Genomic DNA, 26,361 nt, shown 5'->3' with positions numbered 1-26,361 from the left:
CAGAACATAAAATATCAAAAACTAAACTTTGAAATAGTTTACAGCCTGGATATCCAGGCTAAATGGATAGTGGATAGATGGATTTCTAACTTTAGACAAAATAACACCATTTCACCGAACCTCCAAAGTCATTTGAATTGAGTTAATGAAAGACGTATTAAAAAAAAATACGATTTCTCTTTCGCACCGATAGGCTTTTAAATCGAAATATGAAAAAAATCCGTAGCGGAACACACGCGAGTGTCTGGAACGAAGAAGAACAAATTAGTGGCAAAACGATGGAGCGTTTGACGTCACGTCGCGCGGCAAGTTACACACTTGCTATTTGTTAAACCCATCGGGTGATAGGCGGTTAGGCGGCGGGCGTTCTCTAATTCTCCAATCAGCGCCCGGTCATTTTGAATAAAAACAAGAAGCCCAGAGGGCATGAAGGCCCAGCGAATAAAAATATGAACTGAACAAGACTTGAGTAGCAGAGGGGATTTGAACCTGCAGTCGCTAAATACAAGCCAAAGACGCCTTAGACCATTCGGATATCTCTTATTTACAACAATGAGAAATACTTCATAATATTTAATCTGATATACAGAGATGTTAGTTTTTTTCCTAACACGTGAACAACTGAACTGTTCACATGATAGAGAAATGTAAAAACAACTTTTTTTAAAAGAACATCTTCCTAAAGAGAAGAAGGTTTGTTACGATTATTTCTGTGTAAATCACATTGTTTTTCTAAAAACGTACTACATATGTTATATTCTTATACTTTTAATAGTTAATTGTATTTTCTCCTTTTATGTTTTTAACCAATAAAGACGATTTCAATTGTTTTTTATTCTGTCAATCATGTTCTAACAGCCAATCAAATCCTTCACAATATGTACTAGCCTGTGCTGAGCTTGAAAACGCGTATTGCCTAGTAAATATTGTTACACACTGACACCGGGCAGAATGCTAATGAAAGGCCCAGTTCGCTAAAGCGAGCTGGGCCAACAAAAAAGTTAAAAGGCGTTCTATCACTGAAAGTTATCATGACATGTTATGACGGAAAGTATGATTGATAAACTTGGTGGAGTTATCAAAACAAATTTCAAAAAGATTCATCAGTAAGTGAAAATACAGGCCAGATATCAAACAGTCCCATGTTTCGACCAATCGTCCCAAGTTAAGTTAGAGCAGTTAACAGTATAGCCCAAATACTTCATATAAATTTACCGAAAACGCAAATTTGGATTTTGTACCCAATGCTGCATGCAAGCACTTAAACTAAAGTCCCGCAAAAGCGGATCAAAGATCAGTTTTTTGAACTATCCACTGATAATCCACAGCACTATCCGTAAAGTTAGAATCACCTTGTGTAAGTGCATTTTCGATGAGAAATGCAATTAAAATGCTAATAATAATAATAATAAAAGTTTACAATCTAAACCCTACAAGGATTGGATTGGCCATAGAGCTTCAAAGAATACTTGACAACTTGCTTGTCTGTATTATTGGAAGCCCTATGGCAATCTCACACATTCTCTGAAATAGATTTTTTACAAAACTGATCAATAGTTAAATTTCTATCTGATATGACTTGCTCCAAGAGCGTTTTCATTGGACGACCATGTTTTCTCGAAGTGTCATCGTTAAACATAAGCTGTTTTAATATGAAAATTTAATTTAATGGTTGAAGGAGAGTGAACAACAACGTCATCATTACTGCAGACAAGGCTTGTATATACATGAGAAATTGGGAAAAATGAGTCAGTTGTTTTTCCAGTGTTTATAATAATTCCTTGGACAGACTTTTATGATATACTGTATATAAAAAGATAAAGAAAAGTAAAAAACTTTTTAAAGGACTTATTGCTTATAGAGCAAAAACAAGAACAAAAATAAAAGCCCGGAACAAACGAGTAACCCCACACCCAACCAGTGGTGTACCCTTTGAAAGCCGGTGCCGTGGTATAGTGGTAGTCAACCTTGGCTTCTGTGCAGGAGGCCAGGGTTCGATTCCCACTCACGGCAGTTCACTTGGCAAGTGAAGGTTCCTTCGCCCGGGTCAACCCATGCCATGTGAGGGAATTGGGTAGTCAGTTCAAGGTGCTGACTGGATGCTCATTAGTAAGCGTCTATAGTTGTGAGAATAGGCCTCTAAAGCCTCCTGCAACTCAACCAAAAAGAAATAGAAATAGAAATAGAAAAGCCGTGAGGCAGGTCTGTCTGTATACCAGCACCCCTGCTTTGGCAGGCAATTTGTCTGTAACAGGGGGGCGGACGACACAGGATTTCCGAGGGCAAAAGTTTTCACCAAAATTCAAAATTTCCAATATAGGCGAGAGAAGAAAATGTATGAATTTCCAAGGGAAGTGAATTTTAAAAAAAGGCAAAAAAGAGTGGAATTTCCGATGCATTTTGCAAAAGTACATGTACTTTTATCGGAATTTCCAACCACCACTGGAAAAAAAAAATTATTTCCAAGGCTAGAAAAAATTAAAAAATGCACGTCGTTCTATCAAAAATTTTCTGGAATGGCATATACTACTTAGCGATATACTGGTTAGCAAGAGGACCCTGCCGACGCACCGGACTTAACGAACACCGGACACGCGAAAATCCGGTGTAAAAGAGAATTTTTCTTACGACCGGACAATTTCTACACCGGACTTAAGGAAGTCGGATGTCCGGTGTCGGAGAAGGAAATTTTTTTTCCACCTGACAATCAAAACACCGGACATAACCAGTCCGGTGCGTCCGGTGTTTCTTAATTTTTTGTTTCATAAATGTCTGGCGTCCAAAATTCCCTGTATGCAACACCGGACTGACACCGGACTTATTACGTCCGGTGTAGCGAAAGGATACTTTTTGCCACCGGACAAATACACCGGACAGTCCAGACGATCCTAACGATTCTGATTCCGACGCAACAATCCCCTATCGAGAAGACCAAGACGAAGTCATCCGCCCTAGAAGAATGACTAGGCGCCCTGAACATCTGAAAGATTTTATTTGAAATGAGTGAACTCTCATTACTATGAACTAGTTATGATACTAGCAAAAAGACTAAGCGATAAACGATGTCTTAAACATCGGGAAGCTCTTTACATTTTTAACTTTTAATAGGCCTAGGGATTTATATTTTTCACTTAGTTGAAAAGGGATGTTATATCTATATAACTATATGTATATATGTCTCTTTCGGTCGCTACTTCGTCTACCATTTTGTTAGCGTCTTCCGGCTTCCGTAACTTTAGTCTGGCGACCGAGCAGCCGTGCCTTGATTAACTAGACCAAGATGGCGTCCAGAAGCATAGAATCCAGTTTGTAAATCATCTAGTTTATATCTTCTAATATCTAAAGATACATGCTAAAACTAAACATAACAGGTTTCAAATTACCGGTTGCATTACTTTGGTGGTCCGAACCGAACCGAGAGGTCGGGACAGATTTTATTTTTCAAAAATATTCTAAAGGCCGGCGCAAATGAATCCAAATCCAACATTATTGTTGGATCAAATGTTGGGTTCATTTGTGCAAGTCATAAAATTGCAACTTTTTAAGAAAATTGTTGGAAATCATGTTGGATGAAGTTTGATCGCTATCAAACTTTTCATCCAACATTTTTTATGAGATTGACGTCACTTTTGTGTTGGTTTGAATGTTGGATGCATTTGCGTAATCATGCTGTCATGTTGGATGAAAATGTTTGACGTTATTGCGCAAATGACTTCTCATGCAACTTTTCGAATTTTTCCACGTGACTTTTCGTCCAACATTTTGTCCAACAATTAATTGGAAATGTTGGATTGAATGTTGGATTCATTTGCACCGGCCTTAACAGTCTAAAAGTCTTCTTTCCGTTAAAAGGCAGAATTTACCAGCAGCGAGGAGGGCCTCTCACGAGCTAAATCTTGGTACCATTTTCAACTTTCCCCCAACTTGCCCCCCCCTCCCACCAGATCTATACATTGAGTGAGCTTTTGTCCAGCTATGTTTAACATTCCTTAGGACATTTTAAAACATTGGAATCACTTTTACTAACCTGATAAAACGGATGTGGAGTGTCAACATGAAAAAAGGTTCAGCTGGGTTTAACTGTAGCAGACACCCGTGATTACTACGACCTCTTATTATACTTTGATCTGGAGGACAAGCTGCGTGGCTCCACTTGTCTTACTATCTATACTGATACGGCAAAATATAGTCCAGGCATAATCTTAGTTTACTATACAGTTAAACACGACTAGATTCTAGATTCGCAAACGTTGCCCCTAGCCTGTTCATGTTAAAAAGAACGGCAAATAGCTATTAAAAACCGACAAAAAGAACGACATACCCTGGCCCTAACGGCATATTATTCAAAGCGGACCCAGACCCGGGGACCCCTTAATGAGGGACCCCTAATTTGTTGAAAGCTGACCCCTTAATGAGGACCCCTAATTTGTTGAAAGCAGACCCCTTAATGAGGAACCCTAAGAGTGGACCCCAATATTTGTTGAATATATAAGAGGACCCCAAATCCGTCAAAAGCGGACCCCTACAAGTGGACCCCAAAATTTGTCGAAAGCGGACCCAAAATTTGTTGAAAATACCGATATTTATTACTGGATAACAACATAGCGGACTAGTCGACTTCAAAATTGGACACACAAAACTTCTATATTGCAAGTAAGGTAATTTCTGTACAATCAGCGCCGAAATATATTCTTGGCAATTTTGGGTATTTTAACGTTTTTCAAAATTTAAAGATCGGGCATTGGCAAGAATTGCAGTTTCAGTACTTCCACTTTGTTTCATTGGATTTTTCGATTTGGAATGGGTTAAGTGGCTTCCAGGCTATATTCTCAACATTTTTTTAGCTTTTAGATAATGAGAGTCTTAAGTCTAATGTTAAAACTCAGAGTTAAAACTCTACTTCCGAACCAATGAAGTATAAGCCCGAAGGGCTAGAATCGAATCTCCTTGGTAGGATTTGAAGCCAACAAATCCTACCAAAGTTGCACGGCCTTGAGCGACCCGCCTGGTTTTTACACAAATGACAGATTGAAACTAATATTTACCGCTTAATTTCGAAAAAAATATCTCACGAAATCAAAGTAATTGCTAGATTCAATTCGTCATAAAAAATACGGCGTATATTTTAAGCTAAGGCTTCACTTTTTCTTGCCTAAGAAAGGTTAAAGATTCTCCTCTAGCCCTTCGGGCTTTAAACTCAATGTTCCGAACTGTACTTCAAAGCACTTAAAAATCACTTGTGGTTTTAAAGTTTTGAGGCAATTCCCCTTTTATTGTGATATATTAACCCTTAAAGTGTTTTTCAGGCAGAAACAGATGTTTTGTCCAGTTTTTGCGCTTTTTGAAGCTCAATCTCTCGCTCTCGAGTTCAGTACTGAAATCACCTATACTAAAGTCTATTCACGATAAGTGTGCACTCTTTTTTCATTTACCTATAACTTTTGAAGGAATTCTTCAATCTTTATAAATTTGGTATCATTGGAAAGATATTAGTGAGTGGAACAATTTGAAATAAAAAAATCTTTAAAAAAATTCTAAAAATGAAGATGAAAATGAAGAAGAAAAAAATGAAGATCTTGTAGAAAAGTGCTATAACTTTCATTTTCACTGGAGAGATTTTTTGATCTTAGGAGATCATCACTGTGAAGAAATTTCATTAAAATATTTATTCAATATAAAGTTATGATACAAAGTTAATAAGTGATTGACCCCAAAAAACAGCAAAAAACTGCAGAAAACAGCGTTTTTAGACGTCAATCAGCTTATAACTTTGTTTGATATCTTTTGACTGAATGATTATTTTTGAGAATTTTTTTCACAGTGATGACGTTCGATGATTAAGGATTTACTTCAGTGAAAATGATACTTATAGCACTTTTCTACAAGATCTTCATTTTTTTCTTTTTCATTTTCATCTTCATTTTTATAATCTTTTTAAAGTTTTTTTTATTTCAAATTGTTCCACTCACTAATATCTTTCCAATGATACCAAATTTATAAAGATTGAAGAATTCCTTCAAAAGTTATAGGTAAATGAAAAAAGAGTGCACACTTATCGTGAATAGACTTTAGCAATATATCTCTTAATTTTTTGAGAGCTTTGCAAAAATATACAACAGGTCTCCGTTTTATCAAAAATTGTCAATAAATTTTGACATTATGATTTTTGCCTGAGACCGTCATATTTGTCCGGAAATCACACCAAAGTGTCCAAAAAAATTGGAACCTTAGTTATTTTGATTCCCTACCCCTTACAGCTTTCCAAAAATGTATAACAAGTGCTTCGACTAAAAAAGTCGAGCGACCTAAAAAAATCGAACAATTTTACCCCTACTAGGCCTTACTTGGGGGTAATTGGCAATTTATAATTGAAAATGCTCTAAAAATGGCATTCTTAGCTTGGTAGTCAAATTCCATGATGGTGATATTCTTAGCATTATTCTTAAATTTTTGGTCGTTTTCATCATGGACATTCTTTTAAAGTGTATTCTTATAAAAAAAAGCGTGTACAGGTAACTTTTTCTTATTTTGAGTATCCTGTATAAAGGATTAGATAAAAAATATTAGATTTTGGATGGGATAATCTTATTATTTCATAAAGTATTTACACACATAAAAATTCACCAATAAAATTTTTCAATTTTGATACAAAATGTCCACTAATGATATATACAAGCCTACATATTAACAAAAAAAATCAGCGACAATCGAAAGCATGAAAGTCGTTCGCAAATTACAAAAATTTGATATATAGAAAAACACTATTTTTACCAAGCAAACACCCCTGTCTCAGTGCCACGGCGTTAATTATTCCCTCGCAGTGAGTGGGGTATCGTTTTTTATCGAAATCCCAAATGGGGATAGAAATTTTATTGTTGAAAAATCCAATTGGATGAAATAAAACTTCGGTTTCCCACCGAGGAAGAAAGTTAAATTTCCCAGTAAGGTGGGGTTTCCATCGGGTCTGTGGCCCAGGAATGTATAGGGGAAGCCCTATAGAACATTGGTTGTTTATAAAGGCAAAATGGGTGACGACGAATCCATCTTTTATTCAAACCTTTTCAGCATCACTGTACAATCGAAATGAACCAGATAAAGTTCCACAAGCCAACTGTGAAAGAAATTGAAATAGATTTAAGTAGTTGTGATTGTAGGGTAAGATACATACGTCCAAATCGACTATTTTTTTTTCACCAGAGATAGTGACAAAAGCACCGGAAATACTGCATGACCTATTTTTAACACCGACTAATTTATTAATATTTTTAATAGAAGTACTTTGAACTTAATCGAGTCTTTGCTTGGTCTTAGGAGGTCATCAAACGTCTACAGAATTATGCCTATAACTTCTTCATTGAGTGAATGCCTTGTAAAATTAGTATCGTCTAGTATCGCCTAACTGATAAGTAACAAAACATACCTTCAGGGTACTTATTTTGGCGGGAACTAATTTTGGCGCATTCGGCGAATTTAGACAAAATTCGACAAAATTATTAGTTTCCGCCAAAATTAAATATTTTGCTCACTCGCCAAAATAAGTTCTTGCAAAAATTAAGTATTTTTGTATTTTGCCTAAATAACTTCTTGAGTTCGCAAAAAAAAGCTTCAAATAAGGCAAAATAGAACAGATTTAGGCTGTCATTCGCCAAAATTAGTTCTCGCCAAAATTAAAAATTTTCAGGATTTTTGCCGCTCGTCAAAATTAGTTCCCGCCAAAATAAGTTCCCTTAAGGTAATTTTTTTCAAAAAGTTGAAGTGTGTTAATTACAGTTGGCTTTTGTGGGTGATAAGCAAGAGCCGATACATTGTCCTTGTGACCAGGTAAAGAATGTAGGTATGAATTGCTCCGAATGTCGTAAATATACACCTAAAAAGACAGATAAAATGCACACAATGGTCAGATGAGTAGTACCAGTGTCTTTTTACACCCATACACGTATTACTACAATCATGGTCGAAATATATTGAGATTTTAGTGTATTTCAAAATAGTCAAACGTGCGCAACGCACTGGGCTCAACTTCAGTGGCTTCAAATTATTCATATTCCCAATTGTAGACCCCCAGATATTCACCCAATGAACAAGTGTGCCAAATTTCAACCAAATCCGACCATATTGGAGGCCTGTAGGCTGCTCCAAAGCTTTAGCCTCGTTTTGGCAAAAAACGCGTCCCCAGGCCCCAAAAATTAAAATTTTTGAAAAATTCAAAAAGTGTCCCCAGATATTCACCCAAGGAATAAGTGTGCCAAATTTCAGCTAAATCCGACCATTTTTTAAGTCTCCAGGCTGCCCAAAGTTTTAGCCTCGTTTTGGCAAAAAAATCGTCCCCAGGCCCCAAAATTCAAAATTTTCTAAAAATGAAACAATCTCCCCAAGATATCCACCCAAGGAACAAGCGTGCCAAATTCCAGCCAAATCCGACCATTTTTGAAGTCTCTAGGTTGCCCCAAAGTTTTAGCCTCGTTTTGGCGAAAAACTCGTCCCCAGGCCCCAAAAATCAAAAATTTCAAAAAATGAAAAAGTAAACCCCAGATATTCACCCAAGGAACAAGTGTGCCAAATTTCAGCCAAATCCAAGCATATTTGAAGTCTCCAGGCTGCCCTAAAGTTTTTGTGACAGACAGACAGACAGACAGACAGACAGACACAGTTGAGAATTAAAGCTCGGGCGAGAATTGCAATTTTAACACTTCTACTTTCTTTCATTGAATATTTCGATTTTAGAGGGGTTCAGTGGATTCTAGGCTATATATTCCAAGCCTTATTGAAGCAAATTTGAGCTTTTATATCCTGAGATTCTAAGGTCGCAAGAGCTTAAAAATCATTTGTGATGTTTACAATTTCACAGGGAAATCCCCTTTGCCTCAAATATTTTGTCCATAATTGTAGTACGGATGGGAATTTTTTAGCCAATGGAGATGGTTAAAATAATGTTAAAAAAATAAAAGGGTTAAAATGGCAATGGAGATGGAAACTCTGTTGTTTTTTGAGGAACAGGTAACATTTTTTCGACAATCTTATGTTCGATTTACCTAGTTAGGAGGTTAGAAAATTTTCAAAATTTTAATAAACGGGGGGGGGGGGGGTCCTAATAAGGTCCGGGGGGTTGGAAAATTTAAAAAAAAAATAACAAGCGGGGAGGGACCGTTTATTTGGAACCTAAGAGTAAACATACCAAAAATAGTAACAAAACTAGTGTCAAAAATAGTAACTAAATGTAACAAATAAGTATTTTCGATTTTCGGCCTATCTTGAAAATTTTTCGCGTGTATTTAATTTCGCGATTTTGTATTTTTGAAAATTTAAACGGTATTGAATTTCGCGAAGTTTGACCTAAAAAATCGCGAATTAAGTACCCGCGAAATTTTGTAACCCGCGAAATTTAATACCAATAAGATAAAGTGTTTCTCGATGTAGATGTTGCTAGGGTTGTAACCGGATGAAAAGACATTTACCTCTATGGGGACGATTGTTTGGCCAATTCTTTCTGGATATATCAAGGGATCTCGAGGGGATTGTTAAAAGCGGGTGTTGTTCAATCAAATCGTAAATTCCTTACCGATTTATCTTCCGAGCCAACAGCGATATATTTTGCACATGGACTGACCGCCAATCCTACTTTCTGTGAGCGATTCACATGACCCTCGTATTTACGAACTGATCTGGAGGAAATGAGAAAAAGATTAACGATGAATATGTATCCACTCATTCAAAGTGGAATACTGATAGGGAATATTTTTGCTTCATAAAAGAGACAGTGCAATTGAGAGGAGAGGGGGTATTCTCAAAGATTTAACGATTGACTGTTCAATTCCGAAGTAAGTAGTGAAATAAACTGTGCAATTCACGAAAAAACTTACCTATATGTTCTGGTGTCCCAAAGCTTGACACCATCGTGAGGTGCAGAAGTAACAAAAAGTTCGTATGATTCAGATGGAAGCCCGATGAACGTCGAACCCTGTGAAATAACAATTAGTAGAGAGTCAATTAATACTATCTGTACTATTTAGAGCTAGATTAAATATACAACTGATTCAGACTGATGCTAAACGCACTAATTCTTCTATAAAGTTTTCTTGTATAAAGTTTTCCGAGAAGAAGGTAGGGACTCGATCTCAAATGACTTATTTGCATTTTACAAACCTTCCTTCTTGAAAAGATCATTGTCATGTATTGATGTAGGAATTTCTTCAAACTTTATATTTGTTATGATCACAAAAAAATATATTTTATGCGAAAGATATTCATTCCTAAGCAAAATAAACCCGATTTTTTAAATTGAAAGAAAATTCTTGGCCCCTTGAAAAGCGAGAGTCAACTGTACAGTATGTGTAGTATGTGTAGTATTAGTATTATAGCAATATTTTAGATAATCTTCGATGAGTATTTTCACCTGTATTTGGCAAACTGAATGAACAGGTCGCGTATGAGCATCTTTGATGGTTTGGACTTCTTCGCCTTTGTTCATGTCAAAGATGGCCAAACTACGGTTTGAGCATGCGCAAATCACTTTGTCTGTTCAGATTCAATGTCAATTTATATTAAAGAAAAAAAGTTTACAATATCATCAAATCGAAATGGTTTACACGCTTATATTTTGTAACTACAGCGGTGTATCTTTAACTCGAACCTCTACAACTCAATTTTCACCTGGACTCGAACAAGTTTTCTAGTTCCTTCAGTCAACAATGCCTTATAACAGCCTCTATAGCTTCCTTCAAACGAACAAAATTTCTTTTCCCGTGCGTCCACTGTAGTCAATTTTCGAAAATAACTTTTGAAAAGATGGCACCTAAAGTCATAAAAAGCACCACTCTCTAAGATCGCCGCACCCTCACCTCCATTAGAATTGAATAGTCTAACTAGCCATAATTTGATGTTTAGATAAACGTTATGCTACCGAACTTGTGTGAGTATGTTAAAACTAAATGTTTTTATGATAAAAAGCTGCAAAAATGAAACTAATGTAACATAATTTGTGCCATTTGGTTAAAATAATGTTACCAAAATATTACAGATATCTTTTATCTTAAAAAGAGCGCCACTCTCTTATAAGCGCCTGAGGAGCATCGCACATCTCGAATCTCGACAATTTAGAGAGCACCCCTACGCTCATTTGATTGTTAACATAAAGACAACGAAAAAGCGGACATTGAACATTGAAAAGGATACAAGAATAGAAAGTATTGATTGCAGAGAATGTGGTAATATGCTGGGTGTCTTCAACTTCAAAGTCTTTGACCAGCTTGTATCTGCAGTTGTTTTGGTATCTGAAATGAAGTTTGATAGATTCGGTTGTACAGCGCGTTTTAAATTAAAGCATTAATCAACAGGAACAATTTAAACTTGATCAGGAACGCACGTTAATAAAAGTAACCTGGAAGTGATACAACCAAGACAATGGATTTGAGGTACGAAATCTCAGCGAATTTTTTGAATGAAAATTATAAATTACAAACGAAAATCGGCTTAAAAGTGTTAAAAATTCTTCAAATCCGATAAAAATGATTCCTCATCACCTAAGAGGTGCTAAAAGCTTAAAATATACTTGAAATTTGAAATTTATCAAGAAGTTTTGTAGATTTTCAAACTTTCAAAGAATTATTCGCGTGCATAAACTTTCATGAATTGCCCTGTTGAGAATTTTCAAAGACATTATAATCTTTGCAAATGAGGCCAAAAATCTAGCAAATCACCGGGCTACTTTGGACTTACAGACTTTCGCGAATCAAGGGATGAAAATGAAGAATTTTTCAGATTTTCTATTTTGTCAAGAATTTTTCGCGAGGATTGACTTTCACGAATAGCTCTTTCCATAATTTCCAAAGACATTTACTTTCGCGAAAGAGGTTAAAACTCGCGAAAGTTTCTGTTCGCGAAAATGTGTACGCCTAAAGTAGGAGGTTTTGTATGGACTTCTTTCTTTTTGAACGCAACGAGTGGAGTGTTCATAACGAATCACAAATAAATAAATCGTCAAATCAATTTTCTCATACCTCTTAATTTCGTTTTTGACAGGGTCCAGATGATAAGAATACAAAAGAAGCGATTTTCCGTGTGTCAATAAGATGAACTTATCCACGAAGTAAAACGATGCTCTGCTTATAGGCTTTGTAAACTTTGGATTCTCCTGAAAACAATAATGTCATCACTGATTAAATACAAAACTTAAAAAAGATTGATGTATCCACCACCCAAAAGTGTCTTTATAGCCGTTGTTCTTTTGATGAATATAGTAGGTTTTATATTCCTATTTGAATTCATATTTAATTTGAACCCAAATTGAGAAAAAAAGCGCTGGCGCTGAGACAGGGGTGTCTAATCTAGACCAAATAGCTATCTATTGAAGACAGGAAAGTGAAGAAACACTGTGGTATGTTAAAACTAACTTCAAATTGGTTACAGAAAAGAAGTGTTTAAGCAAAATGTTTTAAGAATTACCTTATTGATAGCAGGATTATTATTGTCTTGTTTGAAATTATGCTTAAGATGAGTCATGGTCATGAGAAGTTCTGTTTGAGCAACTGACCATAACTTGACGGTGCTGTCAGCACTGGCTGTTGCTAGGTAACCATTTTGATGACCAATACTACAGCTGTTTAATACGCCAGTATGACCTGAAACATTGCAAAAATGAAAAACTGAAGATAAATTTTTGAACAGTCTCGGGACATTGCCACAAACTATTTCTGTCTGGCCTTAAGATTCCTTTTATGGTCTAGTGCATGTTGGATTTCAATTTTTCTTTAACTCAGACGTGAATCGTTCTTTAGAGTATAGATTATAATATTTCAAACTCAGAGTTTCATGTATAGTTATTCGAATCTTTTCTGTTATACAAGATACATATTCAGCAGAGGCGGATATAAGAGGGGCTTAAAATTCATCAAGTAACTTGAAGATTAAAGTTCGAATTAGAGAAAGACAACTTTAGATTTATTCATTTACTTATTTACTGCGTTAATTACCTTGAAAAGTCGAATGCGTGTTGAGTGATTTTCCCTTGCATAACAACAAGGAGTTATCGGAAAGTGCACATGTCAAAGACTTGCCAGTATCTAGAACGGTTTTGTTTCATTATCATAAATTGTAATTTCGGCAGTTACTATGATGATTATGAGAAGTGATGATACTTTGGTGCTTTAGTAGTATAGAGGCTAATTTGTAGAGACATTTTTGGTACATGTGAAGTGCTTCTATTTTACGACATTCTGATGGATTATTACAGTTTTTTCCACATTTTTTTATGTTTCTAAAGAGCATTAAGTTGAATGGATAATCAGATGGTTTGAGATAATTAGCCTGGAGATTCCTTCCATGTCCTTGCGCAAAATAAGAAAATCTTTTTGTTATACGCGAAACGCTATGACAAATATCTAACACTTAAAAAGAATGTACCGGAGAAAGACATATCATTGATAGGAATAGGTTTTTCTGTCAATTGTTTGTTTTCAATCAAATGTATCGTAGGTTCACTATCTTTAGGATAATCTTCTTGCAAAGATCTAAGAAAGTAAAGATTTTAAAATTGTTTTTCATAAACCTATTGAGAAAGGTCAGTTAAATTACGAAACAGCCCAAATACTTAAGATTTATTTGGCTCTTATCCAACAAAGAACATCCAAATAGCGTAGGTAGGTGGTTAATATTAAACAAAGAATGGCTAAATAATAAGGATCTGTAAAAATCTTGACGAAAGTGAGCTATAAACCTTGGTTCTGTCTTCAACCCCCATGGACCAACTGGATTTTTACGATCAGTCTTTGAGGTCTTTCCGGTAAGTGCAGATTTCTTTGTTTTCGATGCATTGGTTTGCGGTTTAAACATTTCGTTTCTGAAGAATGCAATGGAAATGAATCAAGTAAAATTTGGAAGGGATGTTTGGATAAGGCAAACTCTTAATTATTCAAAAAAGATGAAAACTAAAAAAAAAAATTCTAAGATTTTAAATACAATTAAAAGAAAATGTTCATCAAAATTGTGAAGCAGGCTTCCTTAATCTTTTTCTCCTTCAGATCACGTGTGTCAGTATCCACTCAAATTTTATGCGTACGACAGTTAAAACTTAGATTAACATTTATCTCCGCAGTTTTACCTCCTCAATGTTTCGCGAGTTTTTTTTTGATAATCCGAAAACTTGACTAAAACACTTCGACCTATATCGCCCTGTCTGTTTGACTAATAAGCGCCCTTTTGGCCTCCTCCGTTTTCTTCCTGGCTGATTTTATCAATCTGTCTGGAAAAGCTCTGAATTTTCCAATAATCATTCATCACAGTGAATAAAACTAACCTTTTCGCCTGTTCAGGATATAATATCTTTCCTTACTTTTTCTCAACAAACGCTGGAAAAGTGTCAAGGCAAACAACAAAATCTTTGGAGCAATATCATGATGCATTGAATTAGCGATATTTGCACTACCTAACCTTCTACAAGGGTCGAATCGAACATTTCCCTACAATACAAGAGAGCTTACCTTGGTTTGCTTGCAGTATAGCCTGATGATGCAACCTTCTTCTTGAACACAACAGGCTGGTTCATTTTATCAACTTTTTGTTTGGTTGGACGGTTAGAGGATTTGGCTTTCGCAACTACAAAAAATATAAATAATTGAAGTTCAAACATAAACGAAATTATCATCCTGTTTTTCTAAAAGTATACGAATGTTTCAAAAATTATGAGAAATGTAAAATAATATTCAAAGGTATTTGAAAAAAATATTACTCTTAGGTTTAGCATCAGGAATTGGTTTTGGAACCAAGATGTTTTTCAATGGAGAGTCCTTTTGCAATGGTTCGCTGAAAAAAAAAAGTTTGTAGTTGATCATTCAAGCTCGTGTAAATGATTCTAATACAGATCCTGTTGAAAGTGTATTGCCCATTTTTCAGGCGTGACTTAGGCTTATTAAGATTCTATTGTTCTGTTGTTTACTTATAGACCAAAGGTTTTAGGAGCAAACTTGGAATTTTGCAAATGTCACTTTGCAGAGGGGTTCTAATGATAAGGAGTCCTGTTTCTTAAGGGGAGGATTTCAGTTCGTAATTTTCTTCCTCGGGACAAGCTCTTTTTTCCAAAATAACGACGCTGGTGATTTAACTTACACATCTAGAAGTTCCAAAGCTAGATTCAAGTCTTCCAAGTCAGGCTCCACAAGAAAGAAATATAATTTGTTGTTCGGACTCAATACTCCAACAGTTAACTAAAATGATATTATGGAATATTCCATGAGAAATATACAAGAGAATGTTGATGTCTCTCAAAAAAAGCATTTTAACAGAATGGGAACAGTCAAACATCTATTACTTGGATAAATTAAACGCAAAGACTGTCAAGACTGAGCAACTTACCCGATTTTGTTCTATTGGTGCTGAAAAATCGATCTGTGTCGCATTTTGGAAGGCTTTGTATTGATTTGATAACCCATTGTCGTGAATCTCATCTGAAAAATTGTGCAATTCATGAAATAAATCTTCTCTGCAAGTTGTCTTTCTTATTCTAACCTTGGATGACATGATATGACATGTTTTTGAATTCCCAACACACCTCGAACACGTGAAATGACGTAAAAGGAAATTTTAGATTTCAAAGGATCCGTATTATTTCAAATGCTACATTCAATAAAAAAATCGACATTCTTACAATCAAACAAAAATGTGTATATCACTTCCATGGAATTAGCATTGAAAATGAGAAATCCTAAGTAGCAGCCTATGGCCAAGTACAACTCCTCCGCCAGTTTTCTGAACATGTAAAAAAGAATAAGGCAATATAAGAAAACAAAAACTCCAAGATAAAGCTTTTGATTCAACAGGGACTTTCTCATAGCCCTTGTCAAAACGCCCCTTGACAAAAGTGAAGCTATAAAAATCTAAGAAAAATGGTGTTGCTAATCCTAATTTGATAAATTAAATTAAATATTTCCTTTCCTTCATCTCTAAATAAAGTTCGAAATCAAAAACATGGATATGATTGAGCTAATAAATTACTTGATACGACATTAAGGCACTTACGATTGTGCAAAAGAAGCTTTTCTTTTCCAATATTTTAATGATAAAACCGAACACTCTGTGATGTTGTCAAAATCTAAGACGTGAAATGCTGATGAAAATAAACAACAGGGAAGAAAGATTCCGATGACTAACTGTTTTTCACTCCAAAACTAAAAAAAAAAAACCTTGGATAGCTTGACAAAACTAGGTCTGGTCAAAATTGAAAAATTGTTCTCACCAAATCAATTCTTTTAAGGACTTTTGATACTTGCTAAAATTAGTTAGCTTTATTTGAAGGTAGTGAGATTTTCAATATATACAACATTTCTCTTTAGAATAGTTTGTATATGCTTAGTCTCTAGACACCTACTGATGAATGTCCTGAAAGGGAAAACAAATAAATCATACCTTTATTCAGCAATTGTAAAATATTGACTTCATGTAAACTGCTATGCAGTGTCATATCAAACACTCTAAGCTGGAAAGGAAAATGAAAAAATAAATAAAATTGATAAAATGAATTGTTCAATCGATGGCAAGTGAATGAAAAAAGTGCAGAATTATTTTAATTTGGATTAATGCCAGCTATCCTCTTCTTATTTTGTCACTCACTTATAGGAAAGATAGGAAGAATAGGATACTTGATGAAGAGAGGATACTTGATGAAGAGAGGATACTTGATGAAGAGAGGATACTTGATGAAGAGAGGATACTTGATGAAGAGAGGATGCTTGATGAAGAGAGGATGCTTGATGAAGAGAGGATGCTTGATGAAGAGAGGATCCAATTAGTGTTTTTTAAATCAGGAGGGGTGGTTAATGTTAACCAACTTACAGGGTAAACAATGAAGCCATTTTGACAAATTGTCAATTTTAAACCAGACACGTTTTATTTTATCTTCAATAAGAACTTGTACTGCTAAGGAAAGATGAAGGTAGAATAGTTTATTACCATGCCATCTTCTGACCCTGTGGCAAAATAACTCTCTAGCGGGTGCACAGCAAGTGATTGAAATTGAAACGCTGAAATTCAAATAAAACACTACATAACTTATTTATAACAGCTTTGAAGCGAGGGGGTCAGTACTAAAATCTAAAACATTTACGAGTATTACTAGAAGGTTTTTCGTAATACCATCACCCTAATTTTGAGTACACAATGTGTATGTACTATATATCTTTGACCATTTTGACATTAGATATCCAAGTTGGAATGACGGGAATGACTTTTTTGTCAAGAAATTAATTTTGTTCACAATTTTATTTTGATTGGGTACTGCTCCTTGCATTGAGGAAACCTCGTGGTATTCAAAGGATTTTAAATGATGGATTTTAAGCATAGAAAAACTTCAAAGCAAAATAAACTATCTGCATTATTGTTTTAGAAAGTGTCACTCTCTGTCTATCAGAAAAATATTAGTGAAAGTAATTACATGAAATTATAGTTGATTGATACAGTTGTTCTTTCTCTCCCACGTCCCAAATCTAAATTCAAAATATTGTTTAAAATAGTCGTTTTAGTGAACTTGTGGTATTGGAATTGGAAGCTTACAAAGGAATATTGAGGCTATGCATGTGAGTCCTAAAGGTTTCCACTTGAAACTTAAAGGATCTGATCACTTATTGTTTCTAAAAGTTAATAACTTAAGCAACTCTATTTTTAAGATTTCATTATTTTAGTGGTATTCAGTGTTAGTTAAAACTAACTTATAAGTGAATCAAAATTTTTGACTGGACTCGGGATTCGGAAATCTTAACGTGGAAAAGACTTTGCAAATGGGCTACCAATAGCTTTTATTTTTCATAGCGTTTGACCAAATTTCTGATTTTAATCTTTTTTCGCAAGGACTAATTTTTGTGTAAACAGCTAGTCGAAATATTTTTTTAGTTAAAATGTAGTGAAGTATGTAATAAAACATATATTCAATGGGTAAACATGGCTTATTAGGATTTATTAACCTAGGTGGTACGAAATCCAACAAAGCGAAGCGGAATATTATTTATTAAACATACTCAACTCAAAGAAATAACTCACACAATAAGTTCTATCTTCAGCAATGGAGATCAGCATGTCTTCAATAGTCAAACAAAATCCCACCAAAATGATGAAACTTTGTGATGCTGAAAATTCAACCACCAACTCTGAGTTCTTGGAAAGAAAAACATGAAAATAAAATTGAAGCTTTTTACGAAAACTTTTTAATACCTCCGTTGCTTAATTTGACTTAATAACATATTTTATTTCTAATGTTTATAAGAACCAGTGATTGAGTTTTCCTTATGTAATAAAAGGAAAATGACCTGCAATGTTATGCAAAGCTCTTCTTCTATAAAAACAGGGAAGATAATATAAATAAATGATTAAAAGTTGAATGGAAAATGTTCCACTTTAAACCTATGTTGCATACTGTCACTATTTATAGGGAGACACAATAACATAGACAAGAGAGGCTCAAAATTTGTGTAGGACATAGTAATTATCTTTTTATTATGAAAAGATAATTATACAGTGTCATAAAAATCTCCTGCACAAATTTTACGCCCTTCTTGTCTACAATACTGATATATATGGTTGATTTTTTCAACCAAATTAATTTTTTGTTCTACTCTGTTTTTATACAACATCTAAAAAATAATAATGTTGAATTTGAAAGCTGGACAAAAGACTTTATAAGTTTTTTGCGGATATTTTTAACCAGGGACAAGTTGAAAAATCTAAATTTATCCTAGAACGCAGATGAATTTAAAATATCACAATGGAAACAGCGCAAAAGTCACTCATTGATGAAAGGGAGAAAGTGTTCCAATTCAAAACGCCACAAAATTTTTAGATCTTGACTTTGGCACATCACAGATTTAGAGAAATTTATTTTTATTATACAGACTGACCGACTCAATTGGTCTCGCCTAATCCAAAATATGTTCAGATGGAAAATTTATAGTAGGGTAGTTTGATAATGGAAAAGTATGCAAAAAATCTATTAGATAGCAAATAACTACCAGGGTATTGATGACCCATATTTCATTAGATATACAGATAGCCAAATGCTGATCATCTTTCGAAAAAGCCATACAAGAGACGCAACCCAAATTCTCTGCAATGGTTAATGGTTCTGGGGCTTTAGTCCTACCTACAAAGATAAGAAGCAAATTATGATATGTAAAAATATTTCCAGTAAAGTCCTTTGGCGACTTCTTCTTCCCCGTTGGAGTAATTTTTGAATGACCCCAAATTAATATAACCCTCTGAGTCTTACCAGTCAAATCCAAGTTCCAAATATTGACTTCATCTGAGCAGGCTGAAGCAAATACCAAAGGACCATTCTGGTTTCCAAAGCACACAAATTGAACACCTGATGGATGCACATTGTTCAGTTTAAACGAAACCTAAAAAACATAATAATGTGAAATTTACCATATTCTTTTTTCATTGTCAAGAGTGACCAGTAAAAAAGCAAAATTTGACATATAAATTTTTAAAATTGGTACAGTGGTTCTCAAGTTATAAGCTTTTGAAGTCAAAATTCACTTTTGAAAAAGTCCAAAAACAAATCAAAAAAGGGGTATCACAATCATTTTTGAAGATCTTTTACTAATTTGTTTTTGAAAAAACGCTCAGAATTACTGTTTTCCTATTTTTCATCATAGCCTTTGGTAGGATAATATTGATAAAAATCAGTTGAGATCATTAATTGAGTCGTTTAAAGTCATTAAAATAGTGAAAATATGAGGTTTACTGCATTGTCATTAAAAATTCACATTTATTTCGGACACAGATATCCATCAAACCCTTATACTTTTTCTGGGTCACAAAATCTGGATCAAAATTTATTCACAATGATATTATGATTAAGAAAAGAACACATTTGATGCCTTTTGTCCATTCACTTCATTGACTGATGATCATCATTTTCTTATAATTATTGGGAAAGAGTCATCAGGTAATGTTTTTGCTGATAAATGTTAGAGTCAAAAGTGACATATTGTAGAATTCCAGCCTTTCTAATTCAGATTTATTTGCGTCAGCAAAAAATTCTCTGGTTCTATAGTACAGTAAGCACCTTTATGTCGGCAAAAGCCAAATTAACGTCGACATTTGCGTCGGCAAAAGCCGAATGCCGACGCAAATTAGGATGGCTGATGTCATATGAAAAATGATTAAAAACTCCAGCATCAAGATGATAACACGCCAAAGCATATTAAGGCATATATATACTGAACATTTTCTTATCAATGTTTGATGCTAGAGACAGCGGAGTTTTTAATTATATTCATGACATTGTGTCCCACTAAGTCTATGGTATTGCAATAAGCATAAGGTTTATTGTTCTCAATTAATTTTGGCATTTGATCAGTTTGATTGACACCATTTCAGACCTACCAGCCTTGAAAAGTTCAAAATCCAGAGACTCTTAAAATTCTTTCTCCAGAAATCTAGAAATTCATATTTAAAACAATAAAAACTATGTGATTTTGACTTATGATGTATATAATTCTGCTAAACACCCCTCAAAAAACGTGTGAAAATTTGGTTCATCTAATTTTTAAAATTCTTCAAAGCCACCCTGTAGTAGATATCTGAACACTCTTCTATATAATACACTCTTGCCAAAGCAAAGGCCATTTAACATGAGACAGGGAAATTTTTAAAAATCTTAACAAACCACCATCCCTAGCTGTATGAAGATTTTTATGATAATGGAATTTCTAAGGCTAGTTTTTAAACAAAATTTGAACGCAATGTCAATCAAATATTACCAAATTCAATCAAACAATATCAAACAATAAGTTTTTATTACAGAGCCAAATTGAATAGTCATCAAAACCAAGAATTTATGTTCCATATATTTGGTTTAAAATGGTAATTGCTTATATCTTCCATTATTCCAGTACAAACCAGCTTTTCTGCTAATCTAACAACAGTTTGGCCATTTTCAAGCTAGATCTAGCATGCTATTGAAATCTGAACTACAGTACTTGAACGTAAACAAAACTTAATCGTTTAGTGCAGTACTGTAACTCTTCATACAAAATCTATGGGGAACACCTATTTGGACTTTGAATCCAAAGCCTGCAGGCAATCACTTAATAAGCTAAAGTACAGCATAAACAAGAAAAATCTTTTTTTGATAAAAGATAAATATTTTTTTTACCCTTGGCATTTAATAGTTGGTAGGTCTGGAGACTACCCTAACTTGGTCTAATGGCGACACCCCTCCTCTAATTCCGACACCCTTTTTATCAGCTGAAATTTATTGAAAGGTTGAAACTGTTTTTCTTTGCTTAAGTGGTCAGAGCAGGAATAATCCTTTTTCAATCAGTGATTCAAGCTTTCATATTACAGTGTACTAGACCTAGCCTAGGTATCCAGACTCAAAATTTCAGAAAAAAACACTCTCACCTCAACATACAAAGTTTCTAAAATTTTAGAGTCTGGTGCAACTAAAAAAATCTGATACAGTTTTGAATGACACAGCCTGTGAGTGAACCCTTGTTTACAGACTATCAAAACTTTGTAAACCAAGGCAGACACACATAATTAACTTAATATAATTTATAAAACCTCTTTTACAAACTCAAAAAACTTTCAAAACTACTTTAAGCTACATCAAAACATCAGCCACATTTATAAAGGCTCTTTTCCAGCGGCCATTTTGTTTAGAAATGAACCTGCGTTTTCATTTTCATTTGTTTATCTTTTTTTGCAAGGTCAGCTTTTTCCATAAATTATGCGCGCGCATCAAAAAATATCACAAACCCTGCAAAAATTCTGCTCAGTGACTGGGCGCGTACTGACCAATTAGAGACTTGGACCAGACCAAAGACCAGAGACAAAATATTAAAAAAACTAGACGGTGAAATAGTTTACGGTCTGGATATCCAGGCTACTAGACCTAACTCTTTATACAAAAATTACAGGAAACGTATATTTGGACTTTGTACCCTATGCTGCATGCAAGCACCTATGCTAAAGTCCCGCAAAAGCGGAACAAAAATTAGTTTTTTGAAGTTTGCGAAAAAACGCCACATAGAAGATCTTTCATATTTAGTATGTGAATAGAGCAGTAAAAAATACAACTTTTCTATTTTTCCTTTTTTTTTTATGTTCTAGGAATGAAAATAAAGGGATAATGATAATTGAATACTATCCACTGATGATCCGCTGCACTATGGTAAAGCTAGAATCGCTTTGCGTACTCTTCACTTGAGAAAATGATTGACAGATTGAAGTTTTTCACCCACGCGGGAGTTTGCAGGCGTTCTGTGAGCGTTCTGCGAGCGTTTTCCGCTCAGTCCTCGGACTGCGCTAAAAATGGTAGACGTAGCTGTGATAGACCATTTCGATGGAAGTTGTTGGAATGTTTACAAGGCTCTTGACAGAAAATCGTTTGTTTTATTGTCAATGATGACAGTGTCGTTATTAATTTTGTTAGATCTGACATATTGATGTTTGTAAGTGCACTTTATAGTTTTGAAGAATCATATTCTGGTTTTCATGTTATTAAATGCTGTTTTAGAGCTTTAGAGCTAGCCTGTATTATATTATTCCTTTCCCTTAAGAAGGGTGTCGGAATTAGATGAGGGATGTCGATATTAGTCTATTAGAGCAACTTACGGTATGGATACAGGACAACAAATGAATTTAAAGGTAAGGTGAAAGACGCAGCAGAACTTCATCAGTTCACACACGACCCTGGACACCGCCGTACATTGCACGGTGGAGTCCGGTGGGCGTCCGATGGGTGTACGGTCAGTCAGGCACATCCTGGCAAATGAACGGGGTATTTTCCACTTGCGACCATTGGCAAATGAACGGGGTCGAAAACGAAAGTGACGTAATAGCGCCGAATACACAGTTTAATTGAACCGGGTTGGAAATATTTTGCTTCATTTCAAAGAACTGCATAGATGAAATTTTTTTTCCATGGGTCAATTTTGTCTTCGAAGATTGAAGAAACTTTTAACGAAAAAATAAAGTTTTCCCAGTTTTCTTCCTTTTTTCCCTTTTTCAGTTTGAAGTTCATTTTTATTCATTTTCACGCTTTTAGCCTGAGACGTCCTATCTCATTTACACTGGGTGACGAATACCCCATGCAAATGCTCACCCCGTTCATTTGCCAGGATGTGCCTGACTGACGGTGGTATTTTAGGTTAGATCGAAAACACCGTACAACCCCACCGTACAGAATCCCACCGTACACGGAATTGCCACCGTACGATTGTCCGGTGGATGTACGCATGCTCACAAGGGTGTCGTGGTCAGTCGGAGTCAAGGAAAAATTTGTAATCTTTCCGAAAAATAATTTAGTTTGTGTGATGTGAGCACAGAACGCTAGTTCTATATATCTCAAAAGAAGAAGCATGTTTTGAAAAATTTCGAAACGAACAAAGCTGTGGTGAAAATATCTGGTGTCTAATCAGTAGCAGTCAGGACCTCATTTCACTTTATCGATATTACGCAAACGGCAGTGTGCGCTAAATAATCTTGGTTTCGCTTTCGATTTCAAGCAAAGGTCTTAGCAACAGGGCGCGCGTACATAGCAACGGGGCTGGGTAGAAAAATCTAAACATAGAATTCAAAAAAAATAGCGATCATCGTATAAAGCACTAAAAAATACCCCCTTTCTATGTTTAGTTTGTTCTACCTTGGATTATAACTGAAAATATCTTCAAAAAAACCTTCGTCCGCTATCAGCCGCGCGGTAATCTTTGCCCGCTTCAATTCTTAGATAATGAATAAGAGAGGTGCGCTTAGCTAAGCCGTGCTCGCGGGCGATAAATTTAAGTTTAGTTATCTTGTATATTTTAGTGGTATTTATCCAATGAAAAGGATGTTGACAAAATATGCACTGCGCTGACAAAATATGCACAGCATTGATTATGACATCATTAATTATGTCAATGTCGATTCAACGCCCGTTAAAGAAAATAATTCGTAGATACAGTTCTTTTTATATTGAAATTTAGTAATACGAGCAAAAAAAGATCAAATTTAATATTTGTTTCCTATCTAGATTATATTAGCGTTAGAATACGGTAAATTTTCACGAAAAATATTTTGCGATGGCGGTACGCCCAATCGCGCCCACGGCAAAGTTCCAATTTTTAATTATCGGGAAATCGGGGAAACCGGTTCACCACGTGGATAAAAAACGTACGGAATAAAACCTGATAGAAGGTTTTCAACCAGATTTATTCAGATAAAGCTATAAGAGGTTCATTACTTGTGGATTTTAAAACCTACATATAACCAAAAACGAAAGTTGTTGTGAAGGAAAGAGTAAACGCAAGACAGAAGGTTTGGTTGTGTTGATCAGGTATGTTTTTATTCTATCCGAACTAATGTTAAAAAAGACCAAAGAGGTCCTGACTGATCAGTAGACGTCGAAAAGCCGATAGTTAGGCTGGGAACGAAGTTGATGAAATACTTTCCATTCGCTCGGCTTTTGTTTCGACATTCGAGGAGTTTTTCTTATAGTTTTTGATCGTTCGGCGATTGAGGGAATCAGAGAAAACACGCACCTAGTCCGCTCTTATTCCGCCTAAGGTGTATACAAGAAGGCGGCCTGACATATTTTGTACGGTGGGAATTCAGAAACCTGATCGATTTCCCACCGTACAATGTACGCCGGTATTTTTCGTGTACGGTGGGACATGTACGGTGGTAAAAATAGGTTGGGCTCCGCCCACCGTACACCCACCGGACTCCACCGCGCAATGTACGGCGGTGTCCAGGGTCGTGTTCACACTAGAAAAGTTTCTAAATACAGAAGATTGAGATTTAAAATGTTGATAATACCATATCAATGATATTATGATATCATGACGTTCAATATATTTACCTCTTTATTTGAATCTTTATTGTCACTTTGTTCTTCTAAATCTTGAAAATCTATTGCATTTGAAATCCTTTTCAGTTGGATTCCCTTAACAAGTGGAGTTGAAAAAGCAGCATATCCATTTGATGAATCGAGTGGCAGAAATGATGACTTTGAAATCGGTAAAGAGATGCTCTCAGTAATTTCTACGTTCATGTTTGCGTAATTTGCTTGGCTGGCTACAAAAAGTAAAGATTAAGACTATAACAGTATAAAAGACGTTATAAAATAGGTAGTTTTAAAGTAAAGTGAATAAGAACAGAAGAAACTAAGTGAAAAAGCCAAAAGTCCATACTTTTTTCTTGTTTACCCCTATTCCCATTTGTTTTTCATGACCACAGTATGAAAGCATTCCTAATTCATTTAATTCAATCAACATTCATTCCTTCAAGCTGACAGGCTGAGAGCCTACTTCACTTGGAGGGTTGGCAGACGATATCATCCACCAGGATGCAAGTGAAATTTTTCAATCTACGGACCTAGACGGGGGTTCGGTTATTATCAGTTAGGGTTAGGGTTGGAGCTCGAGATAGATAGATAGATAGATAAATATATTTACCGGTTTATACTTTACTGTTGAATATATACAGGGTGACAGATAAAATATGTACATGTCTCTTTTGACGATGCAAATAAAATGTTAGCTCAAGTTATATGTACTAATAATACTATGTGCTGATAAAAATAAGTAAAGTAATATTTCCCTAATTAGTTTAGTAGTCAGTGAATGAGAAAACGGAAGGGAAACACACGAAGAATAGTTCAGAGAACCAGTGGACTCGGAGTAACCTAAGGTTTAGTATTCACAAGTGCAAACAAATGCAGAGGTAGAGAGTCACAATATAAGGCCGAAGGCCTTCTTAGAGGCCCCTCCAGTCGACCCTCAATTCACGTATTCACGCAAAATTTTTTGCCAATTCACGTATTCACGCGCGAAAAAAACCATTTTCACGTTCACGCGCTGATTTTGCTTAATTCTTTTGTTAAACGATTGCGACCTTATTGGGCTAAATTTGACCTTTTTATAGCCAACATAAAGTTTTCTGCAGTTTTTTGACCTTATTCTCGACAGCGTCAACCTTTTAAGACCTCTTACAATTATTGGAGCTTTCATTTGGTAATGTTTAAGGTTTGTCTATCACGTCTATCACGCCAAAGTTACAAAAAACCCTCTCTCTGGCGTACGGTGGTATAAACCCTGCCTGAATTTGCTTTTTAAGGGAGGTAAGTGCAAAGTTAAGCCTTAGCTTTAAGGTTTCCCCCCGAATTTTCTTCCTCGCATGCCCTAAATATATTTTATTTTGAGAATAAATTTAAATCGAGGTTTGGCCCAAATTCATGGTCTGGAAAGTCGTGAGCTTCAAAGAGGTGGTACAACCAGAGGACGCAAATTCCAAAGTTTGACCCCCTGTCTCATTGAAGAAAAGCTGTGGAAAGGAAAAGGCGAGCGAAGCGAGCGCGAAAATTTTTTGACAACTTTCACTCTTTCATTGCTG

At 35.2% G+C, this 26,361-nt stretch overlaps 1 protein-coding gene across 2 annotated transcripts; it reads right to left on the bottom strand.

Annotated features, from left to right (window-relative positions):
* Positions 1–6,567: 6,567 nt before the first annotated feature.
* Positions 6,568–25,237, bottom strand: LOC136818938 (WD repeat-containing protein 27-like). 2 transcript variants are annotated; one of them, XM_067075167.1, is made up of 25 exons: positions 25,161–25,237; positions 24,830–25,044; positions 19,244–19,373; positions 18,987–19,117; positions 18,022–18,135; positions 17,420–17,471; positions 16,939–17,009; positions 16,396–16,465; positions 16,009–16,081; positions 15,638–15,738; positions 15,346–15,437; positions 15,100–15,197; positions 14,723–14,796; positions 14,475–14,589; positions 13,712–13,834; positions 13,399–13,505; positions 12,969–13,058; positions 12,442–12,617; positions 11,997–12,130; positions 11,173–11,270; positions 10,394–10,515; positions 9,861–9,958; positions 9,560–9,662; positions 7,769–7,867; positions 6,568–7,111 (listed from the first exon to the last, which is right to left on the bottom strand). In XM_067075167.1, the coding sequence occupies exons 2-25, from the start codon at positions 25,019–25,021 to the stop codon at positions 7,052–7,054; spliced, it is 2,523 nt and encodes an 840-aa protein (XP_066931268.1). In that variant the 5' UTR covers positions 25,022–25,044; positions 25,161–25,237; the 3' UTR covers positions 6,568–7,051. The 2 variants fall into 2 exon arrangements, with proteins under 2 accessions (XP_066931268.1, XP_066931269.1); XM_067075168.1 differs by lacking the exon at positions 25,161–25,237 and having other exon boundaries at positions 18,022–18,611.
* Between the last annotated feature and the right edge of the window lie 1,124 nt (positions 25,238–26,361).

The sequence above is a fragment of the Clytia hemisphaerica genome, unplaced genomic scaffold (genome assembly GCF_902728285.1).
Source record: "Clytia hemisphaerica strain Z4C2 unplaced genomic scaffold, Clytia hemisphaerica genome assembly, whole genome shotgun sequence".
NCBI classification, from domain to species: Eukaryota; Metazoa; Cnidaria; class Hydrozoa; order Leptothecata; family Clytiidae; genus Clytia; species Clytia hemisphaerica.
This window is presented reverse-complemented; position numbering and strand designations above follow the sequence as displayed.

Coding starts and splice junctions, on each gene's coding strand:
- LOC136818938 (XM_067075167.1), bottom strand. CDS start 25,021: ATGAACGTAGAAATTACTGAGAGCATCTCTTTACCGATTTCAAAGTCA. Junction 19,374..24,829: donor ATAAAGATTCAAATAAAGAG/GTAAATATATTG, acceptor TATGTTTTTTAG/GTTTCGTTTAAACTGAACAA. Junction 13,835..14,474: donor TATACTGCAAGCAAACCAAG/GTAAGCTCTCTT, acceptor TGCATTCTTCAG/AAACGAAATGTTTAAACCGC.